Source organism: Silene latifolia, chromosome 11, assembly GCF_048544455.1.
Source record: "Silene latifolia isolate original U9 population chromosome 11, ASM4854445v1, whole genome shotgun sequence".
Taxonomy (NCBI): domain Eukaryota; kingdom Viridiplantae; phylum Streptophyta; class Magnoliopsida; order Caryophyllales; family Caryophyllaceae; genus Silene; species Silene latifolia.
The window spans coordinates 7,754,020-7,772,489 of record NC_133536.1 but is presented as its reverse complement, the minus strand read 5'-3'; the positions used below and the strand labels follow the sequence as shown (position 1 = coordinate 7,772,489).

Sequence of the window (18,470 nt, the reverse complement as noted above, 5' to 3'; positions counted from 1 at the left end):
GGTCCCTTAACTCTGTTCAATTGTGAAATTAGGCCCCATAAGTTTTATTTGGAGCAATCAAACCCCTTAAGTTTCACCAAAAGTGAAATTCAACCCCATTTTCATAATTTTCACCAAATTCTTATATTAATATCACTTTTAATACAATTTATCAAATATAAAATATATTTTTTATAATTTTAGAACTTTTATATTTATATTAAATATTGAGAATTATTTTATTTTAAATTTTATAATATATAGACAATTTATTATATATGTATGAATGTTATATAAATTATAAATAATTTACTAAATATGTATGTAAAAATGTTCTTCAATGATTAATAAATTATGTAAAAATTCGTAAAGTTGCAATTAGTAATTTTTAGTTATTTAATAAATTATTTAATACCAATATAAATTGTTTTTAATTAAAATTCTTGTGTAAATTTGAAAAATGGGGTTGAATTTCACTTTTGATGAAATTTAAGGGACTTGATTGCTCGGGGAAGTGGCAAATAACCCCCAAACGTTTGCCACTACGTGCAAATTAGCCCCATAACATTTTTCTAGTGCGAATTAGCCCCATTAGTTATACCCGACGTGCAAATCAACCCAAGTAGAGATATCCGAGTAAAATTCTCGACGGAAAATTGTGACATGGCACCGGAAAAATGATTAGGATGGATTAAATTAAATAATAATTAGAAAAAACATATTGATGAATTGTCACTATCTAATTATGTTGCTACTCAAACACCTGTTACGTCCTCCCTTATCTCTTTCACTCTTATACTGTTTTTGAGCTCCTTCAATTCTCACATCTCTAGCCATTTCTCTATTTTTTTCCACCTCAATTTTGTTTGATGTAATCGACATTTATCCCTGTAAATCACCATCTTTGTGATTAAAAATTTACTAAGATTCACAAAAACTCGAAAAAAAATGAAATTGGGGGGAAACTGAATTTATACACACTACAACTATATACCGTCATTTTTACACGATTTGAGCTCGGAAATTAAACGAAGTTCTGTAACAATGGTGATGGTTGAGGTTGATATTGTTGTGATACATTAAACGGAGTTGTTGTGATTAAATTAAACGAAATTTTACACGATCTAAGCTTGGAAATTAAACAAATTTCGCAACGATACATCAATTGGAAAAATTACCTTTTGGCATGGGGATAACCATAGCTGCTACAGGAGAACTATTGTAGAATGAAGATAGTAATGAAGGAGATGGGAAGAAGATAAACAGACGTAAGAAATAAAACTAGATGGAAAACCTAAATTCTGGTAATATGTTTTTTTTTAATTATTATTTAATTTAATCCATCCTAGTCATTTTTCCGGTGCCAAGTCACAATTTTCCGGCGAGAATTTTACTCGGATATCTCTACTTGGGTTGATTTGCACGTCGGGTATAACTAATGGGGCTAATTCGCACTAGAAAAATGTTATGGGGCTAATTTGCACATAGTGGCAAACGTTTGGGGCTTATTTGCCACTTCCCCGCTTGATTGCTCCAAATAAAAGTTATGGGGCCTAATTTCACAATTGATCAGAGTTAAGGGGCCTAATTACCACTTTCGCGAAAAAAAATATTATCACGGTCAAGGCCTCACGGGTGCCCCTTAACTTTTTTATTTTCGATGATGAATCGGTCTAAGGAGACCGAAAATGGATGAATCGGTCCAAGAAGGCTCTACCTTACCATCTGGTGGCTTGCCAAAACTCAAGATCAAGTATATTCGGTTCAAATTTCATCTTCCACCCACTATGTCAAGACATCCCCATGTATGCAAAACCCGTCAAAAGCGCGACTCATTAGCTTTAAAAAGCTACAATATGGAAAATGCAAAGAGGAAATACATTATGCATAAGACAAAAAGGTGGACACAACAAACACTTTTCATGCAATTTTTCAATTTTTTCAAATTTTTAGTTTAGCAGATTTCTCATAACTAGACTCACTAAATCTCTCCCCCAAGCTAAAACAACACATTATCCTCAATGTGTAAAACAAAGAAGGACATCCAACAAGAGAGATGGGATGACACATGCGGAAATAAATAAAGGAAAGAAAGCATACAAGCGCGTAGAAGTTCCCTCAAGCTAGCTTGAAAACGGGGTAAAGTCCAATCCAAGTAGCAAAGTACCTGCAAAAGACAAGCTACTACATACGAAAGCAAGCTAAATTTCTTATTGTCCTAACTATTACATCAAAACCAAATGGAAATCGCAATGTCCAAAAACTATAAATTGTCTTAAAAAGCATAAATGAAACAAATTGTCCTAAATGAATATCCATCGTCCCTTAAAAAGCATGTCAACGCCCTTAGAAGTTGATCATAATCCTGTGCATGAGCAATACACAAGCATATGTAAGCAATTGATAATATATAAGTATGAAAGATCAAAGGCAAGAAAAGATTAATCTTATCAAAATGCCCATGAGAGATTTCATATAGAACCACCGTACTCCACTCATTAGCAGGAGATGGAGTATCATGCTTAAGACCATAAAATAAACCGTTAGTGCAAATATTATAATCATGAACGGTCTCAAATTGGTGGTATAAAAACTCTAAGTAGTAGGACTCATCAAAAATGAGGGGTCCATCCCACTCAACATCAAAAGGGTCAACCACATTCTCAATGAAAGGATTTTTAAAGGTGTCAAATGACTCGGCCAAAACCTTATCCTTTTCATGATAATCGGGCTCAACCACATCCATGGCACGTGTGTTAACTACCTCCTCCACGAAATGGTTAATTGGAACGACAATAGGGGAGATTTCAACCAAGAAAGTCGAACTATCGTCATCGTCATCCAATAATTCAAAATTGTTAGGAGAAAAATACTCACATTGGGAGGTTGGGAGAGCATAAGAAGAGGTAATAGGCTCACATTGGCTCGCTTCCTTTTGAGAAAGTTGTTCCAAACGAGCTTAGACACTAGTTTGAGCTCCTCTTGCATACGCCACACATTGAATTGGCGTGCTAACTCCCGATTTTCGGAAGCCATGAAATCTAAAAAATTCCAAAGTTCCGGCCCAATCTTGTAGTAGACACTCCCATTACTCAAGTTTAGAGCCAATTCAAGGGTCTCAAAATCCATGCTACCAAGCACGAAATGACCCAAGTAATCCCCATCAAGAACATGCCCAAGGGAGATGAGACCATCGCAAAAATAGTAGAATCGGGCGAGATAGTCATGAAAAGACTCATCTTTGAGTTGTGGGGCGAATTCGTAATTCATTATGAAAGGCCAAACTTTATTACCTACAAAATAGGCACTAAAACTACAAGGAACCCGTGAAAAGATCCCGAGGAACAAGTGTTTCCCGAGACAAAAATAAAACCAGATAGAATTCAACAACTAATAGCAAACAAAACCGTGCTCCCCGACAACATCGCCAAAATTCGATAGGATGTTGCAACCTAATCAAAGTTAATCTCCTATACACATATGAACCTTGTCACATCACACGTTACTCGAACGAGCACGTTTGATCGTTGTTAATTCAGTTGTTGCACAGCCAATATTTCCTTCCATGTTGACGTTATTTTATTTGTTTTGTGGACTTTTGTTTTTCTATAATCATCTTTTTTTCTTATAAGTACCTTTTTCCATCCCCTATTTACTAAATGAATAGATGATTTCTATCATTTTCCCGCCAAAAGACATATTGTCAAAAAAGGAAACTAATGATAATTATGTTCATTCACTAAATAAGGAAACTAACAATTACAATTTAATTCATCTATTATATTTTCATTAAAATTAATCTTTTCATCAAATTATATTATTTTCACTAAACTCTAAATTATAATATTTTAATTAAAATAAAATAATATTGATATAAAATTATAAATTGCTAAATCTATTATTAATCCTATTATTAGATGAAGAGTTTACCCATATTCTATATAAAACCAAAACTAGAAAGCGTTGTTATTACTTTCGTGACAAAAAATATTGAAAAAATTGAAACTCATTAACTCTATGCTATCAAAATATTTTAATTAAAATATATTTCAACTCATTAATCAATTCTTTTAACTAATTTTCGATTATAGCTTTTATTTAACAAAGCAAATACAATGATGAGAAATGTAAACAATTATAAGGTACCAATATTACTTAAGTAGTTTTATAAAAATATTAAACTTTAAGTACGGTGCATATAATTTACGGGGTCTAAACTAGTTATAACATTATTCCTACACAGACTCCCAATATATTTTACCTGTTTCAATCTATCAGGTCTCTAATTGTGTAAACTTACATAATATGCACATAATACTTACATAATATGCACATAAATGTTACCAATCTATTTAGCACCCATTTAAAGTCGAGAAATAAATTTGTAAATGTTTTTCAATGGTACAATGTGGTTTCATAAGCTGATAAGCATAGTCTTATACCTAACTCAATTAATCTACTTTTAAGATTAAGTTTTGTGGTTGTCTTTTTGTTTCAACTACTTGAGTCGGTTTATCCAAGGTGTGACCATTATTCATTTTGCGCATATTATGAGGTTTAACTTGAGTTTGAACTATTGTCATTAAAATGCTAATGTATTTTTAAGGCTTTGGAGTCCATGTAACTATGTAAGATAATCATGTGCATATTATGGTATGAGGTGTGGGGAGCGGAGGCGGACGAGCTGGACCATTCTGAAATGGATAACAATGGGTCGGCCATTGAACGAGTATTAGGTCTCTTAACGGACCTTTTTTTTATAAGGAAAGAAAACTAGGTTAATCGAAATTAACCTATAACATTCTCGCGGATGGAATAAGTAAAAGAAAAGAAAGTCGAAGAACTTTCAAATTACCAAAATAAATATTGATAACCAAGGGCAAAGAAAAGACTCTAAAAAAAGTCTAAAACAAAACAACCCAAAAAAGAAGAAGAAAAAGAATAACACATACAAAGACGGAAGGAAACAAAAGTCGGATTCAAACTTAATAGAAATGTAAGAATGATATGTACACTGCTACACTTGCACTAGAAATCTCTCATATAAAAACAAGATAATTTACACCTCTAATATTCCAAGAACACTAAAACTTGGGAGAGACGGTCTCTCACTAAGTTATTGAGAGACCAATATTTCGTACCCTTTTATTTGTATTTCGTACCTCTTTTATTGTTGACCGTGACATAGTAATTTCGTAACCTATTTACATAATAAATGTACTCATTTAATCATTAATCATGATTTGTACCTATTTTATTACCTTTAGTACCACCTTTTCTTAAAATTGTACAATGGTCTCTCAATAAAGCTTATTAAGAGACCGTCTCTCAGGAGACCTACTCTTCCAAGAAACAGATCTAGACTTAGGAGAAAATCTTTAAGAAAGAAAAATCAAACATCAAATCAAACTCTCTCAACACAATGGCTAACATTGCTCTGTTATAGCCAATAAACGAAATTAAGACTAAAAAAAGTTTCTCTTATAATTCTTAATTTAAACCTGCATACTTACGATTTATGGCTAAATATAACTCTCCTATGTTAAAATGGAGAATGAATAAAGTTAAATATTAAAGAAGGTACAAAAATCAAGAACTAATGAAATTCTATAAAGAAAGAGATGAAGAAATAGATGGGTAAGAAACCAAGGACATTAAAAACCCAATTTTTTTTCTTATTTTTAAGGGTTTTTTTTGCTAAGGATTTGCTAAAGACATCAACAACTTTCTTAACGGCTCCCGCGAATTGTGGAGGGGGGGTATCAGTCTATCAGATGTATGTAGTCTTACCCTTGTGTTAGTAACACAAAGACTCTATTTCAAAATGACCTAATATGAAAATTGCGTCGCAAATTATATTGAATGACCGAGGGCAGAACTTAACTTAATGGAGCTGAACTGAACGGAAATAACCTTAATGAAGCTGAATTGAAATGAGCTGAAAGTCCAAATGAGCCGAGCCTAATACACACAATAGGAAGAAACACGGTAACTTAGTAGCCCATTTGGTTTATTGACTTGTTCCATCATAATTCAGATCCAAAGAATAATGTACACACATCTAATCGTTTTTACTAGTCGAGTGACGGGCTGACCGGACCGGACCCGTCCGGCTGGCAAACTCTAACGACTAGAATCAAACTCGAATACAATAGACACACCCACCAAAACGGCAAAAGTTAGACCAAATTTCCACGTTTTAACTCCGACGTGAGCAAAGAAACGGCATCATCTAACTCCGTCAAATAATTAGGTACAAACTTACTCGATTTTCTGCTCTTTCAATGGGTTTTCTTCCCACTTTGCTAAATTCACCTTATATGTTGTTGATCGATGCATTTAATTTCGTGAAAATGTGATAATACTGTATAACTTTTGATCAAATGATGTGATTTTAGCATTCATAGATTATTACTTGATTACGTATGTTGTTGTAGTAGTGTAATATAGGAATACGTTTTTATAATCTACGATTTTTGACTTTTTTTGCATGTATTTCTTGCTGCAAATACTGGGTTTTGTGGGATGTTAATGAATTTTGGACCTAATTGATTAATTCAATGTTGGGTTACTAAATATTATTCACTCGTCTCAGTCATTTATTTACCTCTTTTATTCTACTCAGCACATTAATATTAGCGGAAGCAGATTATAAATGACAGATTTGATTGACAGGTTTGACTAGTATATTTCAATTAGCAGATTTAATAGAAGTGTTTGGTAGTTAGCGGGTTTAGGTTAATAGATTGTTGTATTTATGTGTAAATGGTTGGCGGATTCATTTTTCACAATCTACTAATGTGAATATGCGGGGGAGCAGCATATTGGAAAATAGTAGATTGAGCTTCAATCTAGTGTTTCAATATGCCGTTTACCAAACACTCAAATTAGTAGATTGGTAAGTCAAACATGCTAATTGCTAAAAGCCTTGAATATGCTGAAAATTTAACAATCCGCCGTTTACCAGACACCTCACCTCCGCTGTGGGATGCCGATGAGTATTTTTAGTTAAAGGTAAATAGCTGATTGAGACGAAGGGAGTAGTATATTAAACAATTAATTGGAGGAGGTCAATCATTAGCTTAAGCCTTTGGTTTAATGTCGTAATATTGAAGACAAAAACCCGTGTCTAAAATGGTTTTGTATGGTTTTATCTGTGTTGAAATTCGCCCATTTAGGTTATTCTTTTGTTGATGTAAGGATTTTGTAAAGGTAGGCAAGCTAGAGATGTTGATTAGAAAGATTAGACTCTTGTATAAATACCTCTAGTGAATGGCGATTTAGCGAAGGCCTACATTTTATTCACATTATGTGAATCTGTTGAGTACTTGTTGAGTGACAGTGTAAGTTGAAACAAGACTGTTATATGTCGCAGCTGACATGTAGGCTGATCTTGGAACGGGCATTTTTTGTTTTTGAAAAGAACTGATAGCTGAAAACACAAAAAGTCTCATGTTGCCTTAGGTGCGCGGTGGTGCGCCTTATTTTTAGGGTGTAGTCACCGATGTGCAATACTAATCAAATTCCATATTTGTTTCTTCTGATTGCCATGTTGTCCTTCCTTTTATCCCACTATGAACTATCCCTATCATACATGGTAGCACTCCTTACAATGGATAAAGAAGTTATTGTTGCACAATTAATTATATTGTCAATCCAAATTTGTGCAAGAAAAATAATGCGCCTCTCACCCACTAAGGATGGTGTAAAATGCTTCTTATATATGAGATCAAGAATTTGTTTCACATTGCATGTAGCTCTATTGTGATGGTTTGCGGTTTTGTTAGTGCCCATGTTGGTTGATTAGCGACACTTGAGAAGGGATTCCGGCAAGAAAGTCTACATACAGTGGGGAAAAGTGTTTAATATGTCAGCCTCAAAAGGAAGTGCTAATGATAGGGCTGGTAAGGCTCCAAAGCGTGCTTTACCTTCTTGGATGAGTGCAAGAGATGATAAAGATGGCAATGAACCAAGTACGGGTGATGATAGCCATGTGGAGAATGTGCATAAAAAAATGAGAGAGCAAGGTAAAGAAGTGAAGGATATTGGCGAGGGATCTGGAGGCAAGAAGAAAGCCTCTTCAGCTGGCCCCAGTAGTTTTAATTTTTCAAAGTTATTGGTAATCCGTGCTTTCAGCTCTTAAATTCTATATACTATTCACTTATTCAGTAATAGAAAATAATATTTCAGTGCTAACTTGATCAGGATGGAGTAGTTTTCGCTCTGTCAGGTTTTGTAAACCCTGAGCGTGGTAACTTGAGGTCCCAAGCCCTAGAAATGGGAGCAGAATATAAACAAGACTGGAATCCAGACTGCACTCTTTTGGTTTGCGCGTTTCCAAATACCCCAAAGTTTCGGCAAGTTGAAGCAGATGGTGGCACAATTGTTTCAAAGGTGTGTCCCTTTTGTATGTACTATGTAGGAGTAACAGTTTTCTCCATTGAGTTTCAACTTGCTGCATCTGTTGAGTTACAGTGTCCATTGTTTGTTACGAGTATGATTTAATGACCTAAACTGTATTCAGATTATTTCTTGTTGCAATTTTTCGCCCAGGCTTTGCCAAATCATTGGTCTAACAACTGCAACTCTTTCACTCTCACAGTTGCTTTAATAGTTTACCTTGTTAGCCATGTACACATTGATCAAGCCCCAAATTAATCTTACATTTTCAGTGTACTTCTTTTAGGACTGGATAAAAGAGTGTTACACCCAGAAGAAGCTTGTTGATATTGAAACTTATCTCATGCACATTGGAAAACCTTGGAGGAAAAGCTCCGTGTCTCTTGAAGAAAACCAAGGTACATCATTCACTATCTCTTCAAGTTCTCCTCTGTCCACGTGCTTTTTTTTAGGCATGGATAGCTCAGTATCGAAGAGTGTAGTTGCAAACTTGGTTTATATCATCATAGTTCACATGCCACCGTTTTTCTGCTATGCTGATATATCCACTTCTCTTCCCCTGCTTTCTTGTTGAGGTATCTTCATTGAGGAATTTGACTTCTGAGTTAGTGGATGTATATATTGGGTGTCTTTGCGTTAGCTAGTTAGTTAGTTTGTATAAAATGGTTTATTATGGATGTTAGAAAAAGGCCCTGTATATTGACTTACTGAATTTTGTTGAATTTGCACAAAATACACTTAGTCAGAGATGCTCTCATTGTAATATAATACTAGATCAGCCTGTTTAATAAAAAAAAACTATCCATTTATTTGTTAACCCATTTGAAACTGGAATTAAGAAGCAAGTAACTCAATGGGATTCATAAATCTTCTGCTTACACCTTTCATACTTCAAGCTTACTAATTTCCAAATCTGAAATGTTAATTCCAATGTTATGGCAGCTCTATAACTATTTTCATCATTCTATGGAATTTTTTTGTGATATAGTTATGTTGCTTACAAAAGTCTATGGTTATTTTCATGTATGGGATTGTTTGTCATAGAGAAATACCTGCCTATACTTTCTTGTTGCCAATACGCAATATGCAGGTGTTTTGTTTTGTATTCATACTTTCAAGTTTCAAGGGTTGGGATTGTACATTGGCTCTATTGTTCTGTACAATACTACTACTATTCTTCCTTATTGAATGTTGATTATACTCCGCATTAGTTTTCCAAAATGGCGTGTTGATATTTTTGTGCTGGCATTTCTATGATTTGTTGCGCAAACCCCTCATCTATATATATATTTGTGAACTCGCATGAATTACATGGTGGTAATGTCCTGCCCCTCATTCCTTGGCTACAATGCTTACTCTACGAATGCTTGCAGCTTGTGAAACACCCCAACCAAATATTTCTCACAAGCATGAAGTTAAACGTTCTGGACGGCAATCTAATGCTCCTAGTTCAGCAAAGGTTAGTCATTCTCTGTCAATTTTTAGTCAATCGCTTTAATCGAACAATTCTTTGTGAGACTTAACAGTTTCCTCATAACTTGTGAAATGACCGTCATGTAAATGCCTATTTTACATGGCATATAAGTTGGAGTTCCTGTGAGTAGGACTCTTGCATTTCCACTGATACGTGAAATGGATATACGTCTGCAGGAAATGAGTATTGAGAAAGCGAAGGGCCTCAAAGAGAAATTCTCACCTTCAAAAGTGAAAAAATGGGCAATGGATGATTTGAACAAAACCCTTGCATGGCTTGAGAGTCAGGAAGAGAAGGTATAGTTTTTCATAAGAAATAAAATTCTACAGCTTAAATTTCTTTAAATTAGAGTACTGATGGGACTCGCTATCCTTCTTTTGGATCATGATGGAATAAAGCAAAATGGCTCACCAAACTGTCTGTCTTTCCTTTTATTGTGAAGTACTCCGTAGCAAACTAGCAATCATTCTATGTGATTCTTGAAGCAATTTTCATAACCTTGTATGTATACTGGCGGATGCACATACAAGGTTCCGGGTTCGCCGGATACCGGAAATGTGATTTTGTGTGTGTATTCTGTCCAATTTTTAGGTAAATTTATATTTTTATGTAAAAATAGCTTCTAAAAGGACCCCGGGAAGAAAATTTTCGGGATTTGGATCCTCTCCATTTCCTCTCACAATCTATTTTAATAATAATTATCCCTTACACTCCCATTTTTCCTTTACTTTTATGCGTAAATTGAGAACCGTTAGATGTTGCCAAGATGCGATCCGGACCATTAATAGGAACTTGTCTCTCCATTTCTTTTTAGGAAATGGAGAGAAATTGGGCACTAATTAATCTATGAGTTGTTTGGTACTGTGGTTGCCTTATCTTTCCCATTGGTTCCCTGCCTTCCCATTTCCCTGTTTCCATGTTGTACACCCTTTAATTGCCTAAGAGGTACTCCCTCTGTCCCGGTCCTTTGTTGTCCTTTTCCATTTTGGGATGTCTCAGTCATTTGTTGTCCTTTCTATTTTAAGAACACTCAATTTATTCCACTTGTCATTTAGTAATTGGCCCTTTCCCCTTTCCTTGGTCTTTGTGCCAAAACCAAAGGACAACAAATGACCGGGACGGAGGGAGTATTATTAATGAAGCTATAAGTGTTTGTGAAAATTCATGGGAATGATTATTTGCTGCAAAATACTCCGTTAATTGTCATTTCCTGATTTCACACTTTTTTAACCTAGTCATCAGTAGGGATGGCAATGGGTGGGATATGGATGGGGTGGAGCCATATCCATATCCATATCCATTTAATTTATGGTCATCCATATCCCACCCTCATCCATTTAATATTTTTTCATCCATCCATATCCATGTCCACCGGGTGAAGCGGGTGGAGCGGGTACCCGTTGGATATTTTCACAGCGTATAAAATTTAAAGATAATATATCGTAAAAAATTGTGGCGATAAAACTAAAAGGCATACATAATTCAAATAACAATATGCGTTAGCAAATAGCAACCTAGTATATATCCAACAACAAGTGTCTTTGCAAAGCAAGTGACCATACAAATACTCCACGCCAACTACAAAGAAACCACCAACGCATTATATTATTGATTAAACTAACAAAAGTAAGTTACTTTAATTAGTGAAAATAACAATATCCACATAAATACAAGTTTTATTTTTCCTAAATAACAATATGATATTAAAATTAAGTAAAATTTCTGATAAAAAAATATACTTTTGAAGGGAAATCATTAATGACCTAAATAATTATTAACTTAATAAAAAATTAATTATAAATATTAATTTCGGATATCCACAGGGTGGTTAAGCGGGTGAGAGATGATAATCCATATCCCACCTTAATTTCACCCATATCCATATCCTATCCTAAATTCGAAAAAACTTCGTCATCCATATCCCACCCATTTAATTTCGGGTGGATGGATATCCACAGGGTAAGGATGGGACTGCCATCCCTAGTCATCAGATTGTATTTTGTTTACGTGGCTGCTCCTCAGCAACTTACCTTAATCTAATGATTCAATTCGAATCACTTACTTTGGTCGTGTCCTTCCGATGTATGACAGGAAAAATTTTCTTGTCTGAAAAGAGCTCATAATGAAATGCTGTCTTTACTGAAAAGCATTCTTCTCTGAATAACTAAAAAACTGTGTTTGCTTTTTACAGCCTGAGCCTTGTGAGATAAGGAATGTAGCTGCTGAAGGAATCTTAACGTGTTTGCAGGATGCTGTTGATTTGCTCGACCAAGATAAGGTGTACTTCTTATCATATGTACGGAGGTTAAGTAAGAACATCAAACCATGTACTAGCATCGGATGCTCTTGTTAGCGGAATAGAATGTTCTGATGCATCCTATAACGAAAATTGTCGGTAATCGCATTGATCCGCTGCTGCTTCAAAATATAAGAAGTGCATAGAGTTTAGTGAGTCATCTTTTCTCTGTAAATCTGTAATACAACTATACATTATTGTACCAGGATTTACAGCTATTGACTGAACAATGGAATATGGTCCCTCAAGTGGTGGATGAAATAATCAAAGTTCAAGCAATTGGAACTTCGACTTCCAACGAGGATCTTCACAAACAAGCATTAACCTGTAAGAAGATATACGAGGAGAAATACAGGGACCTTTCTGATGGTTCAATTAGCGAGGAGCCCAAGCCCAGCAGACTTGACAAAGGGAAAGATAAACTGAACACAGTTAGCGAGTCACGGGATTATGACAGTGATGAAACAGTCGAAATGACAGAAGATGAAATAAACGATGCTTACAACAGTGTAGCATCTAGTGTACCCAAGTTCTGAAGGAATTTTGTGCACATAACGGAGTAGTTGGTTAGATGTCTTGTTGTTCCGATAATGTTAGAGAACTTCACAGTCAGTCTGTGCATCGTGACATTGTTCTTAGTGTTGTATTTCATCTGGTTATTTCGGTTATGATTCTTGAAGCAATCACTGTATATGAAACCGAAGTTACTGAACATGTTAAAGAAGCTTGGAAAGTTTTCTTTTCGGCATGTAATTTAGCATGTGGAAAAATGTTCTGAGCAGAAATATATAGTTGCATGCTGGAAATTTTGGTTACTAGTGTTCCAATAAATAGTATTGACTGGAACAGAGAGAGTAGATAAGATTTCATGCTTTGGCATTTGCTAATAGCATTGTACTAAATTTCCAATTGCTAATAGCTGGTACACACTTATCGAGAAGCCAACAGAGCAGCCGATTTATTAGCAAATTACGGAGTTCATTCTTGTACGATTCCCACACATTTAGACATCCCTTTAAATGAGTTGCGTCCTATCCTTCGGGAAGATACCTTTGGGGTAGCTATTTCCCGTGTAATAGCTAATAACAATTAATTTCGGGGCTTTGCCCCTCATTCGTACCAAAAAAATAAAAAAAATAAAAAATAACGAACAAAGAAATATAAGGTACTTAATTATTGGCTTGGAAAATGCACAAACATTTTCTTATGCGAAATTTACCCAAAACATTTTCATATGCGAGAATTCTCTTAACATTTTCATATGCGCAATTTACCCATCAAACATTTTCCTATGCCCAATTACCCCTCAAAACATTTTCATATGCGCAATTTACCCCTAAATGTTTGGGACTTTGTGTAAATCAACCCGATTTTAAAATTCCGACAATTTTACATCTAATACTAACGTTTTTAAAAAGATGTGGACAACAACAGAGTTGGTAGAGTAGTAGTCACTATATATTGGTTACTTGTCCGGGAGATTACCCACAAGTAGCTCATAGTGTATGGACAACCAAATAATTTCCTGTTTGCTTAACCTAATGTGGAAGTTGTGGTGTAAACAAGCAACAAAATGGGTACCAATATTGTACTTAAATGCCATTAGTCGGAAACATTGGCACCCAAAAATACCGACCCCTAAGTAGAGAATGAGTATGAAACAACCGTCAATTGATCTTGTGGTTGAAAGTTTAGGACCATTAACAGAAGAGGTATCGAGACAACAGAAAAACAGTCTTACACAACTGTTGTCCATTCATAAAACACTAGTTTTTAACCCACGCAATTTTGCGCGGGATTGCTTTTAAAACATTACTAGTTTTATACCCGTGCAAATTGCACGGGATTGCCGTTTAAAGTTGAGAAGTAGAGTTGTTAATAGGAGAGATGCTCTTTCACGGTAATATTAATTTAGGAATTCTGGAAATGCAGAAATAAGTTCTCGAAATTTTAAAAGTTAACAAAAGTAAACAAATTGGAAAGGAATAAGTACAACAAAAAGGTGTTATGGGGTACAATCATAAGTTAATTGAACTATAACTTCTCAAAAACTTCTTTATACACTACGCTATTTGTTCTATTGGACATGCGTTTATCATTATCGCAAATCAGAACCTTCAATCCCTTTTTGCTTGTCACTCTTGAAATAGCGACATAGAGATGACCATGCGTAAACACCAACCTTGGAAGATAAAGCCCAACATGTGCTAGTGACTGTCCTTGGCTCTTATTTATTGTCATTGCAAAACACACCGCAACAGGGAATTATCTTCTGTCAAACTGTACCGGGAAATATACAAATGTAATTAAAATCATATTATCTCATATTGAGCCAGTAAATACAAAAAGGTAATATACGATTATGGTAAATAAGAAAATTACCATTGGTAATATCGGACAATGGAACATGATTTCTATTTCTCGAATCTTGCGTCGTTGAATTAGATACAGGTTCGGACCGATTGTTATTAGCTACATGTTTGGACGCAAATAAATTAGAAACCCAATAGGCCGAAATAAATGACTCACTAAAAAGATAAGATGAATCCCAAAATAAAAAGAAACGGGTTAATCAATTACTGAAATAATCGTCCTCTTATTCGGCCCAATTGAATGATCCATTAAGTAATGCAAAACTTTAAAAGGCTAGAATGGTCCATCAATAATGCAAAAATTTAAAAGACAAATAAATAGTCCAATTAACCGGCCCAAACAACACTGAATAAACCTACCATATATATAAACCTAATCCTAAACCCTAAATCTATTACATTTCTCACCCACTCATCACTCTCACTCTAAACTCACCCTCACCGCCGCTCTTATATTCTCTACCCTCACTTATAAACTCTCACTCTAAACTCAACCTTACCGTCGCTCTCACTTACCTCTACTCTCATCCTCACCAATATCAATCATCCTCACCATCTTCTGGTTTAGTTACTCATCAAACATAACCAAACCTTACTATTTCATTCGGATCATCGTCAATATTTTGGTATTTTTGATAATAACAATGTTGAGTAGTAGAAAGTAACATGCATAGATTCGGTGAGTCTTTTTTTTTTCTTTAATTGTGTTTTAATTATGTCAAAGATGTTGAGATCTGTTTAATTGTGATTATTTAATTTGATTACATTAAAAAAGTACTGATTTTTCGTCGGATTGCATATGTATTCTTCTCGAATTAATTGAGTTTTCTTATTTATGCGGTATTTATTCTTCTATTTCATTAATTTTTATGAGATTTTAATATTTTTATTTTTATTTTTATACAATACAACATGGGGTTTTATATTCATTTGATCTTATACTTATAGATCTAGTGGATTTAAAATCGCATACAACGAAAAAATAGTCATTTTTCTGAGATTTTCATCAGTTCATATCGACACATCACACTAAATTTTTTATGTTGTGCAGAAATTTTGATAAGTTATTCATTTGTTGTCATTTTAATCTGGTGGATAAGACAACAATTGATTTTAAAAAATGCTATATTTTGTGAAAGTTTATTTTAAAAATGCAATTGATTTTAAAAAATACCCTTAGATCTAGTGAATTTCAGAAAAATACGGGTATATGAGGCGATTTTTTTTTCATTTTTTGCGTTTTAAAGACCTCGAAGTTTCTGTTTGTTAATAAGGGTGTTCACCCCATTTGATTACACAGAAAAAGTACTCATTTTTTTGGAGTACTGCATATGTATTCATTTGATCCCATTTGGTTTTCATATTCATTTGATCTTCTACTAATAGATCTACTGAATATAAGATCAATAGAGTACAAATTGGTAAGGTCAAAGTTTCTGATTTGTTAATAAGGTCAAAGTTTCTGATTTGGATATAAGAATAAAGTTTACGATATGTTAATAATGGTTTTAATCAAATTTCACTACACAGGAAAAGCACTCATTTTATGGAATATTGGATATGTATTCATCTCTAAACATGTGAGTTTCCAAATTGTTCTTATTAATTCAAGTATTTTATTAATTTTTTGAGAAAAATAATCATTTTGCGAGAGTATTTCATTAATTCTTCAAAGCTGGTATTTTCTAACAATAAACATTGTTGTTGTGCAGGTTTTTTATATAAACCAAATGAATTGGATCCATTCTTCAAAGCTGGTATTTCTTCTCAATACAGATGAGTACCTTATCTCCTCTTTCATTAATATTGACAATGTTAAACAACAATCTAGAATAACTTGCTTGTACTTCTGCTTCTTCTTGTCTGCCTTCTACATTTGTGGTTTGAACTCGGACTTGCATTGTTTTCCATCCTATTAAACCTTGTTCTATCTTAATTTTGTTTGGTGATGATTTCTGTTTTAGGCAGTGAGTAACATGAATATAAAATGAACATTAAAATTGGATAAATAAAAATTTTGTAGTTGAAGTTTTAGCATCTATAAATTATGTTTAGTTTGTTGTGATGCTACAATTTATATAGCCTGTTTTGTAATCGCAATCGTCTTGTCCACTCAACATTTTCAGTCAAAACTTAAATAGGCATACTGTTTTATATTTATGTTGTTAACTGCTGTCAGTTTTGTTAGTAGTGGTCAGTTTTAATCTTAAAAATCATGTTAACTGCATTATTTATTTTATCAACAAAATTAGTAAGTAACGTTGACTGCTGTCAGTTTCTGAACTCGTGGAAAAAATATAAACTGCTTGTAATTCGTGGTCTCCTTGTCATATGTGAACTGGTCATTAAATCTGGTCTTAAAACCATGCAACTCGTGCAAACTCAAGTCATAAATCAATCCGTGGTACTCTTAATTAGTGTTCTCCTTGCCAAGTCGGATCTGGTCATTAAATATGATCTTAAACCCGTGTAACTAACAGCAAATTCAGGTCATAAATTGATCTGTCATAAACTGAAATTCAGGACACCGACAAATCTACCATTTTTTATGTCATTTTTTCGTTATTTGAATAATTTTATGTCATTTTTTCGTTGTTTAGCTTCCAAATCAAGTAGTTATTAAATATGGTCTTACACCCGTGAAACCGATGACAAATTCATGTCTTAAATCGATCCGTAAAACTCGTACTTGTATGAATGATAGTGTTTTTTTTGTTTGGAATTTTTAATGAACTTTTTTATGTCACTTTTTCGTTGTTTGCAATATTTGTATGTCATTTTTCGTTGTTTAGCTTTTAATATTGATCCTTTAATTTAATACCGTCCTTTGTTTTTTTCTTACAGATTGTTCGTAATTGTTAAACCAAAGCAAGTTCATATCTTCGGTTGAAGATTGTTAAGATAAGTACAAACTTCTTTATACGTTAATATTTTCTGAATTCAACGTAAACCACACACTACTTGTAAAAACAAACATACAAACAACATTATAATAACGGAGTAAAAATTGTTCAAAACGTAGTCTAGTACACATTTAATATTTAAATACGCAAAACAAATATGAAAAGTAATTTTAAGTCAAAATGAGTAAGTTAAATTGTAGGGATTTAAAAACTCTCATAAAATCAGAGAAAGAAAGATTGCGAATCAAATATGGGCAAGTAAAATTGCAAATGCATACCCGTTGGTACCTACATGCATAAAACATAGCTTATTTATTTTGTTTAGTGGTCCTTATTTGCTACCTTAGATCCGTAACGACTAACTATTACACATCGGGATGGAGATAAAATTTAAAAGTAAAGCTTTTTGTAAACAGAATAGTAAACCTGTTTTTGAACTCTACTTGCGGAATGTTTGGATTGAGTTCAAATTTTGTCGCCCCTCTTGTTGTTGAAAGCGTCACGTTTCCTCTTGTAAATAAGAAATTTATAAGACATATGGAAATAAATTTAAATGTAAATATATGCTGATTGTTTGTTTGGAAATTGGGTTAATTGATACTTACCATGTCATTCCTTCCTTTGGACACATTTGAGGACCAAAACTGGTTTCTCTTCTAAGTACTTGCATTGTTCTTGTAGTTTAGCTATCTCGGGAAAGTATCGTTTCCAAACCGTTACCCTTAGTCTCCTTTTTCTTTCAAATGTTTGTAATTTAAATAATGAGAAATGATTAAATAATTAAAGATTATAAGATTAAAAAAGTGAATTATGGTATAAAAACTCACTGCTTGTCCATTAGGTCAATGCACATTTTCTTGTATCCCTTAATTTCTTCAAACTCGGGAAATTGAGTTAAAACTCCGATAAATAAAAAAAGTAGTGAGTTTGTTCACCTATGTAGTATTCATTTTCGACATTCGCATGAATAATATCTTCGATGCTTACGAATGTAAATGCTTGAGATGTATTTGTTGGGGTTGGTGTCCTTAACAGTTAGTGCAAGG

At 33.9% G+C, this 18,470-nt stretch overlaps 1 protein-coding gene and 1 long non-coding RNA gene across 2 annotated transcripts; both read left to right on the top strand.

Moving 5' to 3' along the window:
• Positions 1 to 6,009: 6,009 nt before the first annotated feature.
• Positions 6,010 to 12,908, top strand: LOC141610885 (DNA-repair protein XRCC1). The gene is made up of 8 exons (XM_074429184.1): positions 6,010 to 6,232; positions 7,767 to 8,098; positions 8,185 to 8,373; positions 8,666 to 8,777; positions 9,753 to 9,838; positions 10,030 to 10,149; positions 12,045 to 12,131; positions 12,356 to 12,908. Exons 2-8 carry the CDS (start codon positions 7,847 to 7,849, stop codon positions 12,683 to 12,685), a joined length of 1,176 nt encoding a protein of 391 aa, XP_074285285.1. The 5' UTR covers positions 6,010 to 6,232; positions 7,767 to 7,846; the 3' UTR covers positions 12,686 to 12,908.
• Positions 12,909 to 14,939: 2,031 nt separating this feature from the next.
• On the top strand, positions 14,940 to 16,536 carry LOC141612674 (uncharacterized). Its single transcript, XR_012529136.1, has 3 exons — positions 14,940 to 15,200; positions 16,052 to 16,101; positions 16,234 to 16,536. It is a non-coding gene; the product is annotated as an uncharacterized LOC141612674 (long non-coding RNA).
• Positions 16,537 to 18,470: the final 1,934 nt, after the last annotated feature.

Bases quoted from the DNA above. Each gene is read 5' to 3' on its own strand.
- LOC141610885 (XM_074429184.1), top strand. From the start codon at position 7,847: ATGTCAGCCTCAAAAGGAAGTGCTAATGATAGGGCTGGTAAGGCTCCA. The intron at 8,778-9,752 runs GTACATCATTCA...GAATGCTTGCAG, and splicing joins GTCTCTTGAAGAAAACCAAG to CTTGTGAAACACCCCAACCA. The intron at 10,150-12,044 runs GTATAGTTTTTC...TGCTTTTTACAG, and splicing joins TTGAGAGTCAGGAAGAGAAG to CCTGAGCCTTGTGAGATAAG.